At 55.5% G+C, this 23,477-nt stretch overlaps 1 protein-coding gene across 2 annotated transcripts in view; it reads right to left on the reverse strand.

Annotated features, from left to right (window-relative positions):
* Positions 1–23,477, reverse strand: part of RTN4RL1 (reticulon 4 receptor like 1) — a 77,190-nt gene that overhangs the window by 43,447 nt on the left and 10,266 nt on the right. Inside the window, exon 1 of one of the 2 annotated variants that reach the window (XM_051824536.2) lies at positions 10,338–10,788. The exons of the other annotated variant lie outside the window; for it this stretch is intronic. Coding sequence (XP_051680496.1) covers positions 10,338–10,464 — 127 coding nt within the window. The 5' untranslated portion in view covers positions 10,465–10,788. Of the gene's footprint in view, positions 1–10,337; positions 10,789–23,477 lie in introns of those variants that run through there. 2 annotated transcript variants of the gene reach the window in all.

Raw genomic sequence — 23,477 nt, forward strand, 5'->3', positions numbered from 1 at the left:
GAGGTTTCCCCCAAATCCCTTCCTCCAGGCAGGCGACCACATGACTCCTTCCAGCAGGGGTGGCGAACCATTTTTCAGCCAAGGGCCATTTGGATGTTTATAGCATCATTCAAGGACCATGCAAAATTACCAACTTAAAAATTCACCTGCCTGTGGTTGCCTTGGCAGGGCCAGTTGACATGACTTCCCGGGGCCTTATACAACCCATGGGCTGGATTGTCTCAGCCCTGCTTCGGGGGCTCCTGACATGACCCACTGTTTCAGCGTGTTCACTAGCAGAGCCACAGCCCACAGTCAGAATTCACCAAGCACTCAGCATGTGCCAGGCGCAGGGCTGAGAGCCGGGGGCCCCCGTAGACCGTAAATAAGCAAACACAAGCCGACCCTCACGCACCCACGCCCCAGGCTGGTGAGGCGAACCCAGCGCCCCACCCTAAGCGGACGCCTCTCTCCTTCCCGACTCCGCCTCATCTGCGTGGCCCCTCCTCTCGGGGCCCTGCAGTGTCTCCTAGCTTCTCTCTCTGCTCCCACTCTTCCCTCTCAAAGCCTCTTTCTCACATGGCAGTCAGGGTGATCTTTCCAAAATAAGAATCCTTTAAAAATGTAAGCCAATCCCTCCCGTGGCTCCCATCACACAGAATAAAATTCAATGACCTCACCATGGCCTGCCTCCCTGGCCCTCCATCCCTGTACCCAGCCCAGAGCCATGTGCTGCTCCGTGCGTGCACCAAGCACCCCCTCTCCCAGGGTCCCTGCATTTCCTATTTCCTCAGCCAGGCTCTGATCCCCCACGCTCCCTGGCAAGGCTTCCCTGAACACCTTAATCCCAGCCACCACCTCTTCACTTCCTTGTGTTGTTAAGATTTACTTATTTGTTTGAAAGGCAGAGTTGCAGAGAGGGAGAGACAGAAAGACACTGGTTCACTTGTCAAATGGCCACAATGGCTGGGGCTGGGCCAGGGTGTGGGCAGGAGCCAGGAACTCCACCTGGGTCTCCATGTGGGTGGCAGAGGCCCAGGTACTTGAACCATCCTCTGCTGATTAGCAGGGAGCTGGATCGGAAGCAGCGGAGCCAGGACTTGAACTGAACCTGTACTCTGATAATGGGATGCCAGAGCTGCAGGCGGTGGCTTAACCTGCTGGGCCACAAGCCTCTTCACTTTGTTTGCCTACCCCCCCATGGCCCTGTGACAATCACACTGTGACACTGCTTGATTGTCTGCCACCCTTGCTGCAATGTCAGCTCCAGTGAGAGCCGGGGCTGTGTCTGTCTCTCAGCACCCTGGAGTGTGCCTGGCACCCAGCTGATGCCATTACATCTTTGCTGAATAAAGAATACCTGGTGCTGCGAGACCTGACCTGGAGGGCTCGGGGCCACTTTCTCCTCCTCTAAGGGAAAAGAAGGAATTCTCCAGGAGAGTGGAGTGGAGTGGGCGGCGGGGGGGGGGCGGGGGGGGGCATTCCCGGCAGCACATCCACACGGGTGAGGCCCCTGCGTGTCCAGGATACTGGCCGGGTAAGGACAAGGAAAGAAATCCGTCAAGGGGCAGGCATTTGGTGCAGCTGTTGAGAAATCTGCTTGGGACGTCTGCAGCTCCTATCAGAGTGCCTGGGTTCTGCTTCTGCTTCATTTCCTGCTATGTGCAGGAGGGGAGGCAGCAGGTGGATGGCTCAAGTGCTTGGTCCCCTGCCACCCACGGGGGAGACCCAGATGAAGTTCAAGGTTCCTTGCTTCAGTCTGGCCTAGCTCTTGCTACTATAGGCATTTTAGGAGTGAACCAGCAAATGGAAGATCTCTCTCTTTCTGTCTCTGTCTCTATCTCTTTCTGTCTCTCTGCCTTTCAAATAAAATGAAAACAAATACTTTAGGGCCCGGCACTATGGCACAGTGGATTAACGCCCTGGTCTGAAGTGCTAGTAACCCATATGGGCGCTAGTTTGAGACCCAGCTACTCCACTTCCGATCCAGGTCTCTGCTATGGCCTGGGAAAGCAGTAGAAGATGGCCCAAGTGCTTGGCCCCTGCATCTACATGGGAGACCCAGAAGAAGCTCCTGGCTTCAGATCGGCACAGCTCCAGCCATTGAGGCCAACTGGGGAGTGAACCAGTAGATGGAAGACCTCTCTCTCTCTCTCTCTCTCCTCTCTCTGTGTAACTCTTTCGAATTAAAAATAAATAAATAAATATATTTAAAAAAGGAAAATCTGCATGAGGGAAAGTGGTAGGGGGCAAGGTCGGAGGACAGGCAGGGGCCGAGACTCACAGGTCCTGAGAGGCTTGTTAAGAAGGACGGTACCCCGAGAGCTGTGGGCCACTGCAGAATGGCAAGCGATCACAGGGATCTCACTGACACGATCAGACTACGGCCCCTCACATGCCCTGGCGTGGACAGGAGACTGCAGATGACAGAGAAGACCCTAGAACGCCAGTTATGGGTGTACCGCCAACATTCCAAGCTAGAGAGGTTTAAGACGGCAGCAGTGGGGAGATGGAGAGAAGGGGATGGCTCCATGGGTGGAGGATGACGAGGGAGAGGATGACTCAGTGGGTGCTGAGCACACAGCGAGCCAGATTCCTCACTGTCCCAGATTTGGACGCTTCTATTAATGTGGTCAAAAATTATAGATGCTTTTTTTTTTTTTTTTTTTTGGAAGGCACATCAAACTTTGTGACTCACTGTGCTAGCAGGCAAACGCTTCCTCATCATAATAACCCTTGCTGGGACAAGCAGCCTCTCTGCGAGCGAGCTGCAGGATCACAGCCGTGGGTGCCGAGGGCATCCCACCAGGCGGGGCCAGCCAGTGAGGGGCTGCATCTCAAGAATGCAAAGGTGGGTGGGGGCCAGGGAGAGGCAGTCTCTCTCCCTCCTCCAGTCCAAGGGATTTTTTGAGATATGAGAAAAATGGAAGGAGAAACATCACCAGAAGGGCTCACCTTCACAACTGTTCTCTAGAGGATTCCATGTATCCCTGGTCTGCTGGTGCCTGGGGATGGTCTCAGACACAGAGGAGAAATCCAGCAAGCCTGAGGCCCCAGAAGCCGGTGCCTGGAAGATGCAAAAGGAACGCAGGCCAAACCTGAGACAAGGCCACCCTGGGAGCGGAAATCTGGTGGCCAAGAAGAGGGGCCGCTCACTGCTGGGACCATCAGCAATGGCCAGGGGGCAGCCCTAGCCTCGAGATTAAGATGCTGGCCAATATATCACAGCCCTGTAGCAGAGCCCCTGGCTTGATCCCCACCTCTGGCTCCTGAGTCCTGCTTCCTGCTGAGGCACACTCTGGGAGGTAGCAGGTGACGGCTCAAGCAGCTGGGTGGCTACCACCTCGTTAGAAGACCAGGACTGAGTTTCTGGCTCCTGACTTCCACATTATTCCCACCCTGGCTGTTATGGGCATTTGGGGAGTGAAGTGGGTAATGCAAGCTCTCTGTCTGTCTCTCTCTGCCTCTCAACTTAATGTATTTAAAAACAATTCCCTCTTTAAAAGAAAGGTCAGAATATGTTGCATGACAATGTGAGTGCCCACAATGTCTCAAAATTGTACTTAAAAATGGATCAAATGTGGGGCAGGTGTCTGGGATGGTGGTTAAGATGCTGCTTTGGGGCCGGTGCTGTGGCATACAGGTAAAGCCACCCCCAGCAGAGCTGGGATCCCATATGGGGGCCAGTTCATGTCCCTGCTGCTCTACTTCCAATCCAGCTCCCTGCTAATGGCCTGGGAAAGCAGCAGGAGATGGCCCAAGCGCTTGGGCCCCTGCACCCACATGGAAGTCCTGGAAGGACCTCCTGGCTTTGGCCTGATGGCCCTTGCTGCCATTTGGGGAGTGAACCAGCAGATGAAAATCTCTGCATTTCAAGTACATAAATAAGACTTAGTAAAATGATCCACTGGAATAAACAACTACCTCACGCTTTAATTTCAACAAAATGCCTGCTGGTGGTCACTTTCCAGCCTGTGGTGAACACATACAACAGGCCACCCACGCCCACACGAGCAGAGAACTCCATCACTGATATATTTATTGAAGAGTTCTTGTAATAAAATCTAACTAGCTTTAATTTAAAAAAAAAAATAAAAGAAGAAGAAGGAAGGAAGAAAGTAGAGAAAGAGGGAGGGAGGGGAAGGAAGGGCGAGAACTAGCCGGAGCCTTTGGGGCTGCAGCTGCTGCTCTGAGCCAGGAGCTTTGCAAAGCTGGGTCTGCACGCCCATCACACTGGTGCACTTCCTGGCCTGCTTCCCACCATCGCTCTGGGCTGTGTCTCCAGGAGGGAGGTGGCGCAGCCCCAGCCCTGCACCTTGTACCTGTGGCAGCCCTGGGGTGAGGACTGGGACTGCACACAGGCAAAAAGGTCCCCCCTCAATTCAGAGACAGCCAACCTGTGTGGGACTCGGATGCCTGACCTTGGCCAATTAGTCCCGTGCTCGGTGTAACCAACCGAGTCACAGATTCAATTTGATTCAGCAAACACTGACGGAGCATCTCGGTGCCAGCCGTGCAGTGGAGCTCAGCCTTCTGCCCGGATTAGAGCTATTTGTATTTCGAGGCAGAAAGGTAGGCTTTAAGCACCTGTAAGAGGCCGTAATGTTACGGTGCCTCAGGGAGGGGTGGGCACGGGCTGGGGCAAAGCAGCAGGACCTGGCTGGAGACACGGAACAAAACAAACTGAGGAGGCAGCTAATGCCTGGGGATTTGTGCCCCCACCCCTCCCCGCTGCCGCCCTTTCCTTTTAATCGAAATGATAATGCATGCACATAGTAAAAAAAAAATTTTTTTTCAAAGAACACAAAAGTGCATACAATGAGAAATAAAGTCTCCTTTCCTCTCCAGACCTCCAGGATCTTTCTTCAGAGGCATCTCACAGCTAACAGCTTCTTTTGTGTCTTTCTAGAAAATTTCTATCACGTACAAGTATATCTTTCTTTTTAAAAGAAAGCGCAGTACATACATCACCGCTGCGTTTCCACTTAGCGATACATCTTGGCATCTATCCCATGTCTGCGCACGCAGAGTCACCCATTCCTTGGAGTGCGGAATCCAGTGCCGGGTACTACTGCCCCGGCTGCCGGGTATTTAGATTGTTTCCAGTTGCTGCTGCTACAAGCAAGGGCAACACACATGCTGCTCCAGGTGCACTTCTGCCCACAGGTGCCAGGGTACCACTAAACAAATGGCCAGGAGCGGAATGGCTACTTTTACAGAGCTGTGCCCATGCCTGTTTAAGTCCAGCTTGGAGCCACACCCAACCACCTTCCTTCCTTGCACATCCAACGAGCACCGGTGCACACACACACACACACACTCCCAGCTCCCTCATGACCTGTGGCTACATCAAAGCAAGCGTTTGGACTACCTGCAGAGAAAAGGTCCTTTTCTGGATTCAGACAGAGCCAGCCTGGGTCGCTGGAAACCCAGCTGGGGGCTGAGACAATACAGACTGCTACGTTGGGAGCTGTGAGCATGGGACTCCAGCTTAGCAATGCAATGCCAGGGCGAGGAACACGAGTGCCCCAGTGGCATCGGCTGCTATTATTATTATTACTACTAACATGACCCACAGGGAGCCCCGGGCAGCCAGTGGCCAGGGAAGCTCCCAGGCCTGGTCTGTCCAAGAGTCCATATGATTCAAAGGCACTGAATATGAAGGCCTGCTCGGCTCCCGGAGCTGGACAAGAGCTGAGCTAGGCATTTCCCACGGAGGCCTGCTTGGAACCTGCAGTTCGCAGGCCTTTGCCAGCACCTAATAAGCACCATACTTCATGCCTCGCCATTGTCACCCACACGTCCCCCGACGCTGCTGCCACTACATGCAGTCAGCAATTCGCCCTGACACATGGCTCTTCATGACCTGCTTTCCTTTTCCAGTGAATGTGGCCTGAATGACGTCACTGGGACACAATGAAAGCACAGTCGCATATTACTGGGGATGGGATGAGTGAGGTAGATCTATCAGAACTTACGCATACAGAAAGATTAGCCTTGACTTGGGGGGCTAGGCAGATCTGGATTCAAATCTTGGCCCTCATACTAACAAGCTCAGTGGCCTTAGGACGTCATTGAATTCCCCGGAGTCTTGATTTCATCACCTGTGAAATGGGCTAAGCACTTGTTCTAATACAATTATTATGAGGAGTAGGCAAGAAAATGGATTATTTATGAACTTTTTAATAGACAGGCTTTATTCCAAGAATGACTTCAGCCCGCTGAGATAATGTATGTCAAGTGCCTGGCCCGTAGTAGCAGCCCAGTAAGGAGCCCACTTCCGTGCCCTGCCCTTGTGCCTGAGTGGTCACTTCCAGGCCCAAGCCCGCAGGCACTGCCATCCCTTGAACCTTTCTAGACTTTCCTTTCCAGAAAATGGGCTCCATTCTTTAGAGTCCCCTCTTGTTTTGGTTCTTTAAATAATAAAAGGGAATAAACTCCCCCAAAACAAAAGCAAATCACATTCTGCAAACTGCACATCCCTTTGATTCTCAACACACAGCTTCACCTTACTTTTGGCCTTTCCTGAAAAATCAAACCCACCCTCAAAGGTCACGGAGGAAAATGGCGAGCAAGTTGAAGCAGTTTCCCAAGGAGAACTCGACAACCGTTCTGAGCAGAGCAGAACCAGAAGCCACACAGTCTCTAGCCCTACCCTGGACCACGCTGAGCCGGCCCCTTCCTCGAGACGCATTCGAATCCCTTTACAGGGAGCTCTGCCTGGGGAGGGGGCGGCTCCCCACAGGAGAGAGTATTTCCCAGTGCCTGGGGCAAGAGCGGCTTTTGCCGCCTCTGAGGCGTGGGTGCTCAGGTGGAATTCACAGACACCGTGTGAGATGATGAGGGGCTGAGTAGGAGGTGATGGCAAGTTTGAGAGCACAGAGGGGGTTTTCCCTTTCATCTTTTAAGATTTTATTTATTTTCATTTTATTTGAAAGGCAGAGAGACAAAGAGATCTTCTATCTGCTGGTGCACTCTGTGACTGAACACAACAGCCAGGGCTGGGCGAGGCTGACACCAGGGGTCCAGACTGAATCCGGTCTCCAGTTGTGATGGCAGGGACCCAAGTACTTGGGCCACTACCCCTGCCGTCTCCCAGGGCACGCATTAGCGGGAAGCTGGAATCAGAAGCAGAGCTGGGACTCAGACCAGGCTCTCTGATATGGGATGCGGATGTCCCAAGCAGTGTCTTAAATATTTTTTTAAAGATTCATTTATTTGAAAGAGTTAACAGAAGCCGGCGCCATGGCTCACTAGGCTAATCCTCCGCCTTTCGGTGCTGGCACACCAGGTTCTAGTCCCAGTCGGGGCACCGGATTCTGTCCTGGTTGCCCCTCTTCCAGGCCAGCTCTCTGCTGTGGCCCGGGAGTGCAGTGGAGGATGGTCCAAGTCCTTGGGCCCTGCACCCCATGGGAGACCAGGATAAGTACCTGGCTCCTGCCATCGGATCAGCGCGGTGCGCCAGCTGCAGCGCGCCAGCTACGGTGGCCATTGGAGGGTGAACCAACGGCAAAGGAAGACCTTTCTCTCTGTCTCTCTCTCTCTCACTGTCCACTCTGCCTGTCAAAAAAAAAAGAGTTAACAGAGATAAAGAGAGACCTTCTATCTGCTGGTTCACTCTCCAGATGTCCACATGGCCAGTGCAGGGCCAGACCAAAATCAGAAGTTTCATCTGGGTCTCCCACATAGGTGCAGGGGCCCAAGCACTTGGGCAAACTTCTGCTATTTTTCCCAGGCCATTAGCAGGGAGCCGGACCAGAACTGGAGCACAGCTGGGACTTGTACGAGAGCCCATATGGGATGCCGGCTTTCTGGGAAGCGGCTTTACCTGCTATACTACAATGCTGGCCCTCCCACGCAGTGTCAGCCACAGCACAGAACACCCAGCCTTGAAAGACATTTTTGAAAAAAAGAGAGGTTTATTTTTTTCTTGAAAGGCAGTTAGAGAGAAAGAGATCTTCCATTTGCTAGTTCATCCCAAAAGGACCGCAACAGCCAGGGTGGGCCAGGAGCTTCTTCCGAGTCTCCCACATGTGGGCAGGTGCTCAAGAACTTGGGCCACCTCTGCTACCATAGCAGGGAGCTGATCGGGAGTGGAGCAGCCTGGATTAGAACTGGCGCCCATATGGGATGCCGGTGTTGCTGGCGGAAGTTTAACCCACTGTACCACAATGCTGGCTCCAGGCAAGATCTTTTGCCTTCCTCTCCTATGGAGGAGGGCGCTGCCCGCTGCTGTCAGCAGAAACCCCACCTGCTAGAAGGCAGTAGCGTGCGATGGGCAGACCTGCATTTGGTGCTGAGGACACACCTGTATCTCACTATCATCCCTCTCAATGGCTCCCTGCAACACCTACAGTGAGTGAAGGATAAACAATCCTTAACCTCTGGCTAATTGGTTCAAATCAATTGACCTTGTAAATTGGTCTAACGCATGATTGGTAAAAGATGGCCTGTATGCCCAGCAACCGTGCATTTAGCTAGATGTCGCTCAAGCAACCGAACAAGGCTCTTTAACCCAACTTTCCCAGCACGCCTGCACCTCCTCCATCGGGCTAAAATGCCTGCTGTGTCACCAGGCCTGCTAAAAGCACCCATATCCTTTTAGGAAAGTATAACAACACTAGTGTAGGGGTTGGTGCTGTGGCGCAGTGGGTTAAAACCGTGGCCTAAAGCATTGGTTCTAGTCCCAGCTGCTCCACTTCCCATCCAGCTCTCTGCTATGGCCTGGGATAGCACTAGAAGATGGCTGAAGTCCTTGGGCCCCTGCACTCACATGGGAGACCCGGAAGAAGCTCCTGGCTCCTGGCTTTGGATCAGCGTAGCTCTAGCTGTTGCAACCATCTGGGAAGTGAACCAGCGGATGGAAGACCTCTCTCTCTCTGTCTCTACCTCTTTCTGTAACTCTGTCTTTGAAATAAATAAAATAAATCTTAAAAAAAAAAAAAAAACTAGTGTAGACCTCTGAGGGGCTGGGTGTGGCTGCACCTGTGGCTAGGTCCCTAGCCCAGCCCTGCCCTGAGCTGGCTCAGGCTGCCTGACAGGACGAGGGTGCTGAGTCCCACGCTTCGGCAGAGGAGCAGCAGGAAAGCAGTTTTCCTGGCACTCTCAGGACCTGGCCTTCCCCCAGGAAAGCTCGAATCTGTCTCACGGAACCCATCTCCGAGGCTGCCCACCGCTGCTGTCCAAGCGGGAGCTGGTGCTCCGTCTTTTGTTGTTGCCAGTGTCTGAAACGGCTCGAGACCTGGTCAAGACAGCAGGCACCGGGAGATGGCCTACAAAGCCTGGCCTGAGTACAGGTGAGCAGCAGCTCTCGGAGCTTCCTGCACGTCCCCTTGCGGAGGGCTGGCTGCTGGCCAGCGCTGCCTCTCAGCCCCCCGGGAGCTGGCCAGCCACCCCCAGCTTGCCTCTGCTCCATTAATAAACCTCAGCTGAGAGCCTCCTGCGCCCCTCCTTGGGGCTGGATCCTCACTGGTTTGCCTTATCAGCCTTGCTTTTCACGAGCACTTAAATTCATGAGAAAAGGGAAAAAGTGAAATCAGATAGAAATGCAGGTCTGTTTGCTGTTTTCTCCAATGAAATGGTTCTGGGTAAACAGCAGACGCCTTTGATGAAATCCCAGCAGGCTTAAACAATAAAGCTGGTTACAAACTCAATCTGGCGGAGATATCAGATCTGAAATTGTTTCAAAAAACATGTCAACATTTTCTAATGCTCCTTAAAAAAAAAAAAAAAAAAAAAAAATCCCGGGCTGCCCACTGTGGAATGGGGTCGTGGTGACAGGACCCGGGCAAACCCGGGTGCAGGCCTCTTCCCAGGCCTCCTGGGACTGCTGCACCAGCAGCCCAGGATCCAGCTGTTTGCTCCTGGCTGCTAGGGGTCCGGGTCAGCTGCACAAGTGTAAACAGGCACTCCACAGCCATTGCTCCAGCCCCCTTACGCACCACCCCTCCACTCGGTGCCCCACCTACCTCCTTAACTCCCTATCTTCCATGCGCCCCACTGCAGCCAGCTGGAAGCTTTTAAAAATGTAAATCAGATCATGTCATTCCTTCACCTAAAACCTCTAATGCCTTCACACTGCACTTAGAATAAAACCCAAACTCCTCCAGAGGCCCACAAGACCCTAAGGGATCTGCCACTGCCTGCTTCCTCCCACTCACTACATTCAACCTCCCTGGCCTTCTTCCCACCCCTGGAACACACGGGCTTCTTTTCTGCCTGGGGGGCCTTGGCACTTGCTGTAAACTCTGCAGGACCCATTGTCACCAGTCAAGCTCCCTGGCCACAAGATCACACTATGGCTTTATTCTCCACGTGCACTTCACCCAGCCCTGAACTCACCCTTTGTGCTCACTTACCAATCTCCTTCCGAAGGCACTTTCTCTGCAGGCCAGGACCCGCGTCCCTCCTTGCTGGGAGCCTATGACTGGCATACAGCTGGTGCTCAGTCCTGCGGCATGAATGAGTGAGCATCCAGAAAGTCATCACCCCCTCTCGGTAGCCGCCGGGGCAAAGGCCAGGAGCACGGAGTAGGTGCCCTAGGAACACATTTCCAGCCTCCCTCTATGGGCTCCCTGGCCACCCTGCCCCACCCAGGTCCCACCTAGGTAAGACCCAAGTTCTCTGCCAGCTTTAGGTACCAGGCATCAGCTGAGTCAGGGTGGGGGGAGGGGGAAGGTGTCCCATCCCCTTCACCGCTCCCTTCCCACCAGCTCACCCCTCATTCTCTTAGAAGGGAAGTGGGCAGGGGCCAGCCCATAGCAGGGAGGGCAGGGCAGTTCCCAGCAGGCCTTTTAGGAAAAGCATAAGCGCAGGTGAGCTCCAGAGAGCCCCCAGAGTATAGGGAGGGGGCGATGCCACCCCTAGGGTGCAGGCCTCCCCACCCCTACCCCCATCCCGCCCGGGGCCGCGATCGATCCCTGCCACTCCCGGCCTCATTACCGAGGAGAGCTCCCAGGGCCGGCAGAGGAGCCAGACGGCTGCGGGAGGGGGCGGGGAGGCCTCCTTGGCTCCCCGGCTGGAATTAAATATTTACTATGTTTTGTTTGGCCTTTGGGGGCGGGGCGGGGGAGGGCTGTCACATCGATCCGGAGCTGCAGGGTGAGGCCGGCCGGCCCAGGGGGCCAGGGCGGTGCCCAGCCCAGTGCCCACGCGCCTCCTGCAGGCCGTGGGACCGAGAGCGCCCCTCTGCGTGCCGGGCCCCTGAAGGGCGGGCCGCCTCCCCCAAGCCTCCGGGGCCCGCGTGGAGAGAACTGGGTTAGAGCGCGCCCGCCCGGCCTGGGTCTGAGCGCGCAAAGCCAGGTCGCGACCCGACTCTCGCTGGCTCTCCACAGCAGCCCATTCTACAGATGTGAGGTCTGAGGCATAAATAGGGGCCCTCGAATTCCGGGGGTGACCCCTCTGGGCCCGCTGGGGATCTGGTCCCCCACGGTCCCCGACGGCTTCCTACTAAAGTTGGAGCTGCCTGAGCACTGGCCTGGCGGCGTCCAGGAGGGCTCCAGACCCACCTGCTGGGCGCACCCTCCGGCAGCAGCCCAGCAGGCCCCTAGAGCCCCTTTGCACTCCAGGGGCACACACGCAGTTCCTGGTTGTCCACTGAACATCCCACATGGTTAGCACCCAGGTCCTGGCCGTCTGCCTCTGCAAGACCTGAGCGGCTGTGGTCTCCTGACTGCCCCAACCATCGTGCACTGCGCTGCTGGCCTTACCTTACACATTCTGCACACACACACATTACACACACACACTCACGCCCTGGTCTGGCCTGGTCCGTATGCAGGTGTGCACAGATGCTCACACCACACAGAAACTAAAGAGCAGCTGCCCCACTACACGCGCACCATGAATATAAACCCGCACACACAGACACGTTGAGAACTGCCCATCCCTGAACACGAGTGCATTCAGTGACCACACACAAAGAACAATTCACCACCTTCCCCGCATACACGTCGGCTGGTGCAAAGTACACAGAACTAGCCACATCACGGAAGTGTGCACTCCACCCCATCCCTGTGCATGTGTCACACACGTACGCACGCGCGTGCACACACGCGTGCCTGCTGACTGCAGGCGGCTGGGGAAGAGCTGCAGCCTCCAGCCCTGCTCCTATTTAAAGAGAAGCATTGCTGGAAAAGGAACAAAAGCAAAGCTGGCTATAAATAGCCGCCTCCCTCCCCGCTTTTCCTGCCCTCCGGCCTCCAGGCCTTGCCTCTCCTCTCCCCTCCTGCCTAGGGCTCACAGCAGCCAGGGCAAGCCTGTTCCGGGGTGGGGGTGGGCAGCAGGACCCCTGAGGGCCTGAGCACTGGGGCAGGCCGGGGACTCTAGGCTTGGGTAGGTGCAGGGGCATTGGGCGGCCACTTGCAGCCCGCCCTGTATGCATGTGCCTGGCACAGAGGGAGGGGCTGGCTTGGGCCAGGGCAGCTGCCTCAGCAGAACCGCAGAGGTTGGCAGCTGTGGGGGAGGAGAGCAGGTGTGGCCAGCAGCAGCCACCACTGCCCCAGGTGCTCCTTCCCAGCCAGTATCTTTCCCTGCGCCCCAAGATGGAGACAGGGGTACTAGGGCCCTGTCAGGAAGTGGCATAAGAAGACTAAAGTGTATCAGGACAAGAGACGGGGACGACTCAGATCCTGCCTGGGTTCTAGTTCTGACAGCCCTGAGCAAGGCTCCTGACCACACCACCCAGCCTCGGGTTCAACCCCCTCTTCCAGGGATGTTAAGGATGCTACATGAAAAACTGTGGCAGGGGGCCTGCTCTGCGGCTCAGTAGGCTAATCCTCCACCTAGTGGCGCCAGCACACCGGGTTCTAGTCCCGCGCCTGGCTCCTGCCATTGGATCAGCGCAGTGCGCCGGCCGCAGCGTGCCAGCTGTGATGGCCATTGGAGGTGAACCAATGGCAAAAGGAAGACCTTTCTCTCTGTCTCTCTCTCTCTCTCACTATCCACTCTGCCTGTCCAAAAAAAAAAAAACACCTGTGGCAGGGCTTGCCATAGTGATTCCGACACCTGCGCCTGTCCTGGAGTGCCTGGGTCTGAGTCCCGACTCCTCTGCTTCCGCTAACGCACACCCTGGGAGGCAGCACCCGATGGCTGATGTACTTGGGTCTCTGCTACTCACGTGGGAGACCTGGAGACCTGGGTGTGGCCTGGCCAGCCCCAGTTATTGCAGGTCTTTGGGGAGTGAACCAGCAGATGGGAATTCTCTGTCTCTTGCCTTACAAATAAAATTAATTTTAAAAAGATTTATTTATTTTACTTTAAAGTCAAAGTTACAGAGAGGCAGAGAGAGAGAGGGAGAGAGAGATGTCTTCCATCTGCTGGTTCACTCCCCAAATAGCTGCAACGGCTGGGGCTGCACTGATCTGAAGCCAGGAGCCAAGAGCTTCTTCCAGGTCTTCCATGCAGATGGATCTTCTGCTGCTTTCCCAGGCCATAGCAGAGAGCTGGATCGGAAGTGGAGCAACCAGGACTCGAACCAGGGCCCATATGGGATGCTGGCACTGCAGGTGGCGGCTTTACCTGCTATGCCACAGAACTGGTCCCAACAAATAAAAGTATTAATCATTGATTTTAGTTATTTTATATTTACCCTGTGTGGGACACTGGACTCTCTTTAGCTAGTTTGATCCTCTATAAGGTAGGTACAGTCATAATCCCATTTTACAGATGAAGAAACTGAGACTCAAGTACTTGCTCTGAAGTCACACAGGCCCCTAAAGTGTAAAGTGGATCTGGGACTGTCTGAGACCAAAGCCTGCCTTCCTACATGCTGTACTGGTGTGGGCGTGTGTCGGGAGGTCCCTGGTTCACAGGTTAGCCCCTCTTCAGCGGCCAGAGAAAACAGGGCTGGGCCAGCCTGTCTGTCCCAGGCTAGCCCAGGCCTGGATGGCTACAGGGAGGGCCAGCTTCCTGGTCCTCCCTCCTAGGGTCCTCAGCCAGGATTTGCTGCATCGGACTATCCCATCCACCCCTGCCGGGGGGCCTCTCCACACCAACCCTGGGGGAGGGGAGGGAGGCAGTGGGGGAGAGCTCAGGCAGACCTACTTTCAAGGCTTTAATCCTTTTTGCTTAAAGGATTTCTCTCTCTCTCTCTCTTTTTTTTTTTTTTTTTTTTTTTTTTTTTGCTTGGGGAAGACTTGGTCTGATCAGAGGAGAGACACAGGGAGCTGACAAGCTTCGGAGGGTGGGGGGTGGCGAGGAGAAAGAAATACATATTTATTACTCTCAATTATTAAAAAAATAGATAGTACCAGATCTTAGATCCTGGCAGGCACTGCAGCGGCATTTGTGCAAGGACTGTTTCCTTCTCTCCGTCTTTTGTTAATTCTGGTGAGAGTGTAACACGGTTAGCTCCTTAGTACAAACAGCCAGCTAGTTCTCAGGGTGGGCCAAGTACTAGCCAGGCCAGCAAAGCCAGCAGCCGGGGAGTCCCCATGCCCCAGGTATGGCGCAGGGCCCAGACCCCTGCAACAAAGAGAGGGTGCGGCCGGGGCGGGATCTGGCCCCCATCCTGGGCTGCACAGGTTCAGCCAAGGCAGGCACGTGTCCCAGCTGTTTCCTTATGCCCCCCTCTGCTCTCTCAGGACAAACCTCCACCACCCCCGCCCAGCAACCAACACGCCACGCCCCTCCTGCCACTTCCTACTGCCCACTGCCCACTGCTGTTCTTTTCAAGGGAGTGGAGAAATAGAGAAATTTATTGCAGCTTCCTCTGGGGGTGGGGTGGGGTGACAGCACTGGCCCCAGGCTTCTGGGGGCTTCACCTGGGGGGCTAGTCCTGGCACCTAATCCTGCAGGCTGGCGGACACGCAGCTCACACCCCAGCCTCTTCTGCGGTGGCTCCTACAACCGTGCAAGGCCGGGCCTGGAATGAAGAAGGGGGCTGCACCCTGAGGACAAAGGCCAGGGAGGCAAAGCCACGGAGAGGAGGGGTGGCATCCCTCGGGGCACGTATCCTCCTGGTACATGACGCACAGAGGCCTCGCCGCTCGGCTGCTGAACGTTGGCTGAGGCTGAGGGAGACCGACAGCACCGCTGTCTCTCTCAGGCCTTGCTCCCTGCCAGGAAGGCGCTGGACATCCGCTCTGTCACAAATTCGCAAAAAACCCCAAGAGGCAAGTGGCATCGAGGGCACTGGTAAGCAGCAGAGCAGGGCCCGTGTTCCCACCTGGCTGGCTCCACGGCCCTTGCCTCTGTCTGCCTGATTCAATCTACAGCAGTGCAGGAAAACCCCAGCAGACCAGCAGGAGGCCCACGAGGAACCAAGCAAGAGGCAAGTCCATTGTGCAGGCCGAGAGACCGAGGCACTGGGCTGGGGCTGGGTTTTCCTTGCTGAGCAGGGAGTCCCTGAGAGAGAAGGAAAAGGCCGAGGGGCAGCGGGCGTGACGCACCAGTCCTCCGGGGAGGCCTTCAACCTCTCTAAGCAAAGACCACTTGCGCTCTCCTCGCCCATCCCCCTGCCCCACCTCAGGGGACTTCTCTGTGGCCCTGGGTATGAAACAGAACCCCTATCAAGTGTCCCTACCAGCAAGATGTCAGCAAGATCCAGCAGCCTGCCACCTTAGCCCAGGGTGTCCTTGCCAGTCCTTCGGGATCTAAAGCGATTCACTGAATTGGGAGTAACACAGCTGGCCCTGCAAGGTTCTCATCGCCGGACTAAAGCAGTCGTTAGCAGGACTGGCTTTGTGGTGCAGCTGGCTAAGCTGCCATTTGCAATGCCGGTATCCCGTATCTAGAGCACCGGTTCAAGTCTCACTGCTCAGCTTCTGATCTGGCTCTCAGCCAATGCACCTGGGAAGGCAGCAGAAGATGGCCCAGTGCTTGGCCCCTGCCACCTATATGGGTGACCCGGATGGAGTTCCTGGCTCCTGGCTTTGGCCTAGCCCAGCCCTGGCTGCTACAGCCACTTGGGGAGTGAACCAGCAGATGGAAGAGCTCCTTCTTTTTCTGTCTCTCTACTGTCTGCCACTCTGCCTTTCAAATAAATCTAAAAGAAAAAGAAGTTATTTGCTTCTCCAATAGATGAAACTGTGGGGAGGGGCTGTTTAGGGAAAGTCCAGGTGTGGGGCAGAAGGTAACTAGCACCTGCAGGTTACCCCTAGACTGAATGAAGCCCACTTGGCCACTGTAAAAACTCCCCCAAGAGCACAGCATTGTTGGCCAATCAAAGGAATCCCACGAGCACCACTGACCAACCAGGAACTTGGACATGAGCTGAGCATGCTCCTCCCAGTTCCAAGTTCAATTTCACCCCAACTCCCTCCAAGAATTTAAGCCACAGCTGTCCAGCTCCTTATTCTGTGCTTTGCGATACATGCTTTCTTCCACCACCCCATGCGCATCGGGCAGGTGGCTCCAGGTTTGGGGGTTCCACAGCAACACCTCCAACTAGTCTGGGGAATTGTTCTGCACCAGGCGGTTTCAGGACAAAATACAGAGGGTCCTCCCCAAAAGGGGTGGCTCCCCTCACCCTTGGTGACCTGTCCCTGTGGTCCTGAGGTTCCTGCCCCTGGTCAGGGCTAGCATGTGCCTCAACTCTGGATGCAGAAGGCAGAACTTCAAGGACGACTCTGGGCAGAGTTGGGGGGGAGGTACTGTGGCTACTGCTGATCCCGATGGCAGCCTGCACTGAGCTCTGCTTCTGGGTCAGGCCACGGTCAGTGCTGAGAGCTTCCTAAGCACTGTCTCCTTTGAGCTGCAAGATCCTATGAGATGGGGACTATTATGAGCCCTATTTACAGATGGGGAAACTCAAGTCCAGGAACTGAGTGTGGCCAGACCCTGTGGGCTTACTGACCTCACTCGGAGGTGAAGGGCTTGGCTGCTGACCTGGGGATGAGCCCTCTCCACTGAGCAAAGTCAGCCACCAGTGTGGCCAGAGAGGCGGAGGCAGAGGCTCGGGACAGGTCCTGGAGGTGAGTGCTACCAGCCAGTATGGTGGCACCCCTGTCATACCTGTCCCTGGTAGCTTCCTCCCCTGCCTCACTACGTACCCCTGGTGCACATCCACTGGTGTCTGACTGCATGGATTCCACCCTGAATCCCAGCCACGCCCACGCCCACTCCTCAGACTCCATGCGCTGACTTCATCCCGACCTCATTGCCCACTGCTGGGACCACCCTCAGCCTCCGCCTTGCCCTGCTGGAACCCCAGCTACCAGGGACAGGTGTGAAGGGGTGCTACCAGCCAGTGCATCTCTCAGTCATTTCTAATGCTCTGTGACACTGGGCAAGTCCCTGCCCTTCTCTGAGCTCCAGTTTTCTCAGCTGAGCCATAAGGTTCCTTCTAGCATCAAATCTGAAAGGGTCTCAAAGCTGTCAGAACCACACAAAGTCAGGGGCATGGCCTACTCCATACTCCACCACCAGGAATTTTCTTTCTTTCTTTTTTAAAAGATTTGTTTTATTTATTTGTAAGGCAGAGTGACAGAGGAGGGGAGGGGAGGGAGAGGAGAGGGGAGGGGAGGGGAGGGGAGGGGAGGGGAGGGGAGGAGAGGAGAGGAGAGGAGAGGAGAGGAGAGGAGAGGAGAGGAGAGGAGAGGAGAGGGAGAGGGAGAGAGGAGAGGAGAGAGGAGAGAGTAGAGGAGAGAGGAGAGGAGAGGAGAGAGGAGAGGAGAGAGGAGAGGAGAGAGGAGAGGAGAGGAGAGAGAGAGAATCTTCTATCTGCTAGTTCACTCCCCAAATTTCTGCAATGGCAGGGCTGTGCCAGGCCAAAGCCAGGAGCCAGCAGAAGCTCAAATCTGGGTCTCCCAGGTGGGTGGCAGGCCATCCTCTGCTGCTTTCCCAGGTGCATTAGCAGGGAACTGGATCAGAAGTGGAGCAGCTGGGGCTCGAACTGGCACTCCGATGTGGGATGTGGGATGCCAGTGTTGCCAGCACCGACTTAGCCCACTGCATCACAATGCCAGCCCCCATCCTCAGTAGTTTTCTGGTGCCACAGGCCACCCTAGTCCCCAAGAGCATGTCTCTGTGCTTCTTCCCCTCTGACCCATGGGTTCACCCACAACCTGTGTCACTGGAGGCCTAGACCATGTTTATGGATGCTACGCACATGCACACACACACACACACACACGCACACACACGGGTCCTCCCCAAAACTCTCAGGTGCCATTGGATCCTGTCTGCCTGTAGCTTGAGACAGTGCCAACGGGTGTCATGGACCGCCCACAGCCTCCACCTGCTTGGCTCCCTGCAGAGGCTCCAGCCTCTCATACTCCTCTCCTGCTCCTGTTCAGAGGCCCACGAGCTGTGGCTTCCAAAGGTTGGCTGTGGCGTGGGCCCCAGCACTGGCCGTGCCATCCTGACTGGCAGGTCGCACGATGGAGCACTTTGCAGCCATTAAAACTGAGGCTTGGAAAGGTGGGTGAGCAGCCACAGCTATGGTGCCATGGGCTAAGCCGCCACTGGAGACACCAGAGCGCTGGTCCCAGCTCCCTGCTAATGAACTCGGGAAGGCAGAAGATGGCCCAAGCGCTCCGGTTCCTGCTGCCCACGTGGGAGATCCGGATGCAGTTCCTGGTTCCTAGCTCCTGGCTCCAGCCTAGCCCAGACCTGGCTGTGGCAGCCATTTGGGGGGCGAACCAGCATGGGAGATCTCTATCTTTTCTCTCTGTGGTTGAGCTATGGTGTTAGCCAGACAGGGCACCGTGCCTATGGAGCTAGGAGAGAAGCAGAGGCTGCACAAAGCCGCCCATGCCCAGAGGGGTGAGGCCTCCGACACTTTGCTCTGAGCTGTGAGATAACAATGGTTTTCCAATGTGTTGTGCCATGCGCAGGCATCATTGGAAAGTTTAGGAAATCAAGCACGCAGCTGTTGGGTGAACCAAGCCTTTTGTTCCTGGTACTTAGGGACTGGAAGAGGCTCCTGCCAGTGCTGCTCTGTTGCAAACATGACCATGGCCTACTGCGCCTCCTCCTCCTCCTCGCCAGCTTGCCCACCCCGCCTCCAAGGCCCTCTTCTTCTCTCAAAGACTCCCAGGGTGAGTCTGGCTGCTTGCCCACCCTGCTCGCAAGGGCCTTCTTTCCCAGCTCCCACATGCTGTCATGTCTCCTAGCTATGTGGCTTCCCTCTCCCATCAGCAGTAAGTTTCCTGATGGTGAGAACCAACACTTGGGCCACTGCTCAGGTCCTACCATACCTGGTCCACAGAGAGCGTTCAGCTGTTCAGGAGATGCCCACGGGCTACGGGGAGTTCAGGCCTGCTCAGAGCCGAGGGCCTAAGTCAGGGAGGGAAATGGTGTGTGAATGAGACAGTGGTGGAAGAGATGGGAGCACCCAAGAGCTGAGTTCTGCATTGGATGCGTTGGAGGAAAAGGGAGGGGCTTACAGGAACTGACCTTGTACTTGGACTTCAGTCTGTGCCACAAAAACAGCCGAGCAGGAGAGGTGCATGAGCCTGGTGAGCAGGGAGAACCCCAGGCCCCCCTCTCTGCCGTAGCTGTCGCCCTGGTCTCTGAACCCCAGCCAGGTGGCTGATGGACTTGGGACTAGACCATTCCAAAGAAATCCGAAACTACTCCCCAGGAAGCCTGTCCTGCCACAGCCTCAGCCATTCACCAGTAGGGGCTGCACCAAGCACCGCCCTGCCGCAGCGCCTGTCCACCTGCTGCTGTTCCGTCAGCCCGCAGAGCTCCTCCCAGGCAGAAGCAGCTCCCTCTCTCTCCACTGAGGTATCTGGGGCAACCTCCTCTTATCGGAAAACCTTCCCAGCCCATCTCTGTCACTTATCAGCTCTCTGGTCACCTTCAGTTCTTTTCTGATCCGAATAGAGTTTTGTCAACTGTTATCTACCTCCAATTAGAAGGTATGCTCCAAAAAACCAGGCACTTAGTGTTTAGCCAGTGCTCCACCCTCAGTGCCAGCAGTAGGCAGGCAGTCAAGAGTCGCTAAGTAAACCCATGTCACACAGAGAGCCCACCTGTGCCCCTCTGTGCGGACCAGGAGGCGGCCAGCTCATGCGTGGATGGACAGTGTGCAGGCGAGGCTGATTTGTAACATGATCTGACATGAGCCACGGCATGGCTGGTCCAAGCAGCATCTCCCTCTGGGAATACCTCACCCTGAGGCAACTGGCTGTAGGAGGGCAGGGTGAAAGGTCACCTGGATGAGCAAGCTGGGGCGGCCTGTGCAAGATGAAAGTCCATGGTGCAGACCGTGGGGCGAGAGCAGGTGCTGGCTGCGTGGAGGGAGAGGCCAGGGCAGAGAAGCCACAAGAGGGACCACAGAGGAGCCGGGTTTCCTAGGGTGACCCCCTTTCTTGGAGGCTCCTGAGAGCCCAGGTCACTCATCTCCTTGCAATAACCCCCCATTTCCAACAGGCTGCCTTGGACCTTTGCAGTCTGACTTGTCTGCCAGCCCGTCCGTCAGGGCTGTGGGCCAGCGACAGGAAGATGATACCCACTAGGTCCTCCAGGCAGCCCCAAGGGGTTGGCTGGCCTGTGCCCCTGAGTGTGGCCCTGGGAGCCACCCTGCCTCTTTTCCTCTGCTCTGAGATTCTGCTTCAAGCTCAGGCCTGGACAATAAGGCAAGGGGCAGTACAAAGACACAAGTCATTTTCACAGAGGGGAGAGGAGACAAAATGGGCGGGCTTCTCAGCCTGGGCACCCCAGAGCTCTGCTTCATCTGCCAATTTTATTTGTTCGGTCCAGCCTCATTTAAACATTTCAGATCTCTCAAGCCCAGAGTGTCCACGAGAGGTTCTCATTTGCCACAGAATCGATAGTGCAAATTTTGTTCCGTAAAATTCTGCCAAGCACAACCCTGAACTCCTCCAGGTGTGAGTGGTGCTTCTGCTCCCAGCCCAGCGCCTTCCCTGCTGCCTTCCTGGGGAAGCCACGCAAGCTCTGTAGCCTCCCGGAGCCTCAGTAGTCTCACCCGAAACTGCAGCTTTGAAGGAGGCATCGTGCAGGGAAAACCTGCGTGGTAGGCCTCGTTCCTGCATGCCGCTCACTGAAAAAAATCCCCCTTCACACCTGGGTTCTTGGTACTAAGTTTCTTCTTCTCCTTCTTTTTCTCTTTCCCTAAAAAGCTCTAGGTTACCATGATCTGATTTTTCTTATGGTTACAGGACATTCTGAAACTGAGTTTTTGGTACTAAGTTTCTTGTGTTCCAACCTATATGTGCAATCATTCAAATCAACATTTATTAGTCATCTCACAAAGCCACGCACGCATTTATTGATGAAACACGTTTTACCCGAGGTTACTGCCTGCTACATTTTAGTGCATGCTTGAGTCCTGTCTTGGTAGGAAGTGGCGGGCACCCTAGGATTGAGTGATTTGGTGAGTAAGGAAAGAAGGTGTGGGCCGGTGCTGTGGCATAGCAGGTAAAGCCGCCGCTTGTAGTGCCGGCACCCAATATGGGCACCGGTTCGAGTCCCAGCTGCTCCACTTCTGATCCAGCTCTCTGCTATGGCCTGGGAAAGCAGTGGAAGATGGCCCAAGTCCTTGGGCCCCTGTACCCGCGTGGGAGACCTGGAGAAAGCTCCTGACTTTGAATCAGCTCCAGCTGCTGCAGCCATCTGGGGAGTGAACCAGCGGGTGCAAGACCCCTCTCTCTGCCTCTCTGTAACTCTTTCAAGTAAAATAAATAAATCTAAGAAAGAAAGGAAGAGAGAAAGAGAGAGAGAGAGAGAGAGAGAAGAGAGAGAGAGAAAGGAAGGAAGGGAGAGAGCGAGCGAGCAAGCGAGCAAACAGGGTTGGGAAATCCTGGAGACAGTGTATTACTCCCACTGCAACCACACACGTCCAAGCCTGAGATGGGGTAGAAGTTCTTAGGGAAGCTACAGCTACAGGGACAGCTGTTCGGCCTGGTGGTTAAGTACCAGGTAAGACACTCCAGTCTCACATCGGAGTGCATCAGTTTGATTCTGCTTGGTCTTTTTTTTTTTTTTTTTTTTTTTGACAGGTAGAGTTATAGACAGTGAGAGAGAGAGAGAGAGAGACAGAGAGAAAGGTCTTCCTTCCATTGGTTCACTCCCCTAACGGCCCGCTACAGCTGGCGCCGCGCCAATCCGAAGCCAGGAGCCAGGTGCCTCCTCCTGGTCTCCCATGCGGGTGCAGGGGCCCAAGCACTGGGCCATCCTCCACTGCCTTCCCGGGCCACAGCAGAGAGCTGGACTGGAAGAGGAGCAACCAGGACTAGAATGCGGCGGTCATGTGGGATGCCAGCACCGCAGGCGGAGGATTAGCCAAGGGAGCCATGGTGCCGGCCCCCTGCTCGGTCTTCTGATTCCAGCTTCCTAGCAATGCAAACTCTGGGAGATAACAGGTGAAGGTTCAAGTAGCTGGGTCCCTGCCACCCATGCAAAAGACCTGGATTTCGTTCCCAGCTCCCTCCCCTAGCCCTGGCCTTTGCAGGCATTTGGGGAGTGAACCATTGGACTGGAGCTCTCTGTCCTTCTCATTCTATCTGCCTCTTGAATAAAAATAGCTTAAAAAAAAAAAAAAAAAACAGCTGGAGAGGACCTCTGGCAGGCGCTGTTTGACAGATGCCGCAAGGGCCCGCACACGGCCCCCACTCCGCCTGGTTCTGCATGCACACCAGCCTGACTTTGCACTGCCCAAACCGTATTCTTTTTGCCTGAGGGCTTTCTCTAGCAGTGGCGCTGGCTTTGTTCACCCACAAAGCAGGCCAAAGGGCTGTGGAATTAAAACCTCCAAGGAGCTGCACTCGGCCATGACGGATGGGAGCTGGAGTACAGGTAGCCCCGCTCTCCCCACTGGTGGGATCACTTTGAGGTGCACGGTCTCGTCTCCCCCGCCCCAAGGTGCCCAGTGGCATTAGCTGGGGCCGCCCTGCACTAAGCGGGCTGACGGTGCGCCCTCTCCTGGCTCCTTCCCTTCTCTCCCTCACTTCCTTACTCACCTCATGGCAGTTCCTTCTATTACTTCCCAGATAAACCACTTGGCTGAATCCGGGTCTCAGGCTGTGCTTCTGGGGAAACCTGTGAGTGACCTTTGGTGGGGGGAGGCAGAGAGCCCATGGCGACTCCCACTGGGCGAACCAAGCTAGCAGCAAGGGAAGGCGGAGTCCATTGTGGAACCTGGGCAGGCCAACCTCAGGGGCAGGTAGCAGGTCTAGAGGGGCAAGGGTGGAAACAGGACCCAGTCACCTCATGGAGCTGGCCAGACAGACAGACCAAAAAGTCAACGCAATGAAGTGGGCTGAGTCCTGTGACAGGGATGTACGGGTGCTAGGAGCCTCCCTGCAGCCCTGCGCTAGTCCAGGGGGCAGAGGGCACGCTGGGACCTGAAGGAGAGGTGTGAAAAGGAAGATGCAGCAAAGAACGAGTGAGCTGCGTGTTAGCCCGAGAGACAGAGAACACCATGCAGTCAGCCTGAGACAGGCTCGGTGGGCCTGGGGCTCAAAGCAGGAAGCAGGCAAAGGGGAGCCCAGAGCTGCAGGTGGGGCTGGACGTCAGGCCAGCTCCTAAAGGAAAAGGGAATGGAGGGGCCGGCGCTGTGGCCTAGCGGGTCAAGTCGCTGCCTGCAGTGC

The sequence above is a fragment of the Oryctolagus cuniculus genome, chromosome 17 (genome assembly GCF_964237555.1).
Source record: "Oryctolagus cuniculus chromosome 17, mOryCun1.1, whole genome shotgun sequence".
NCBI lineage: Eukaryota > Metazoa > Chordata > Mammalia > Lagomorpha > Leporidae > Oryctolagus > Oryctolagus cuniculus.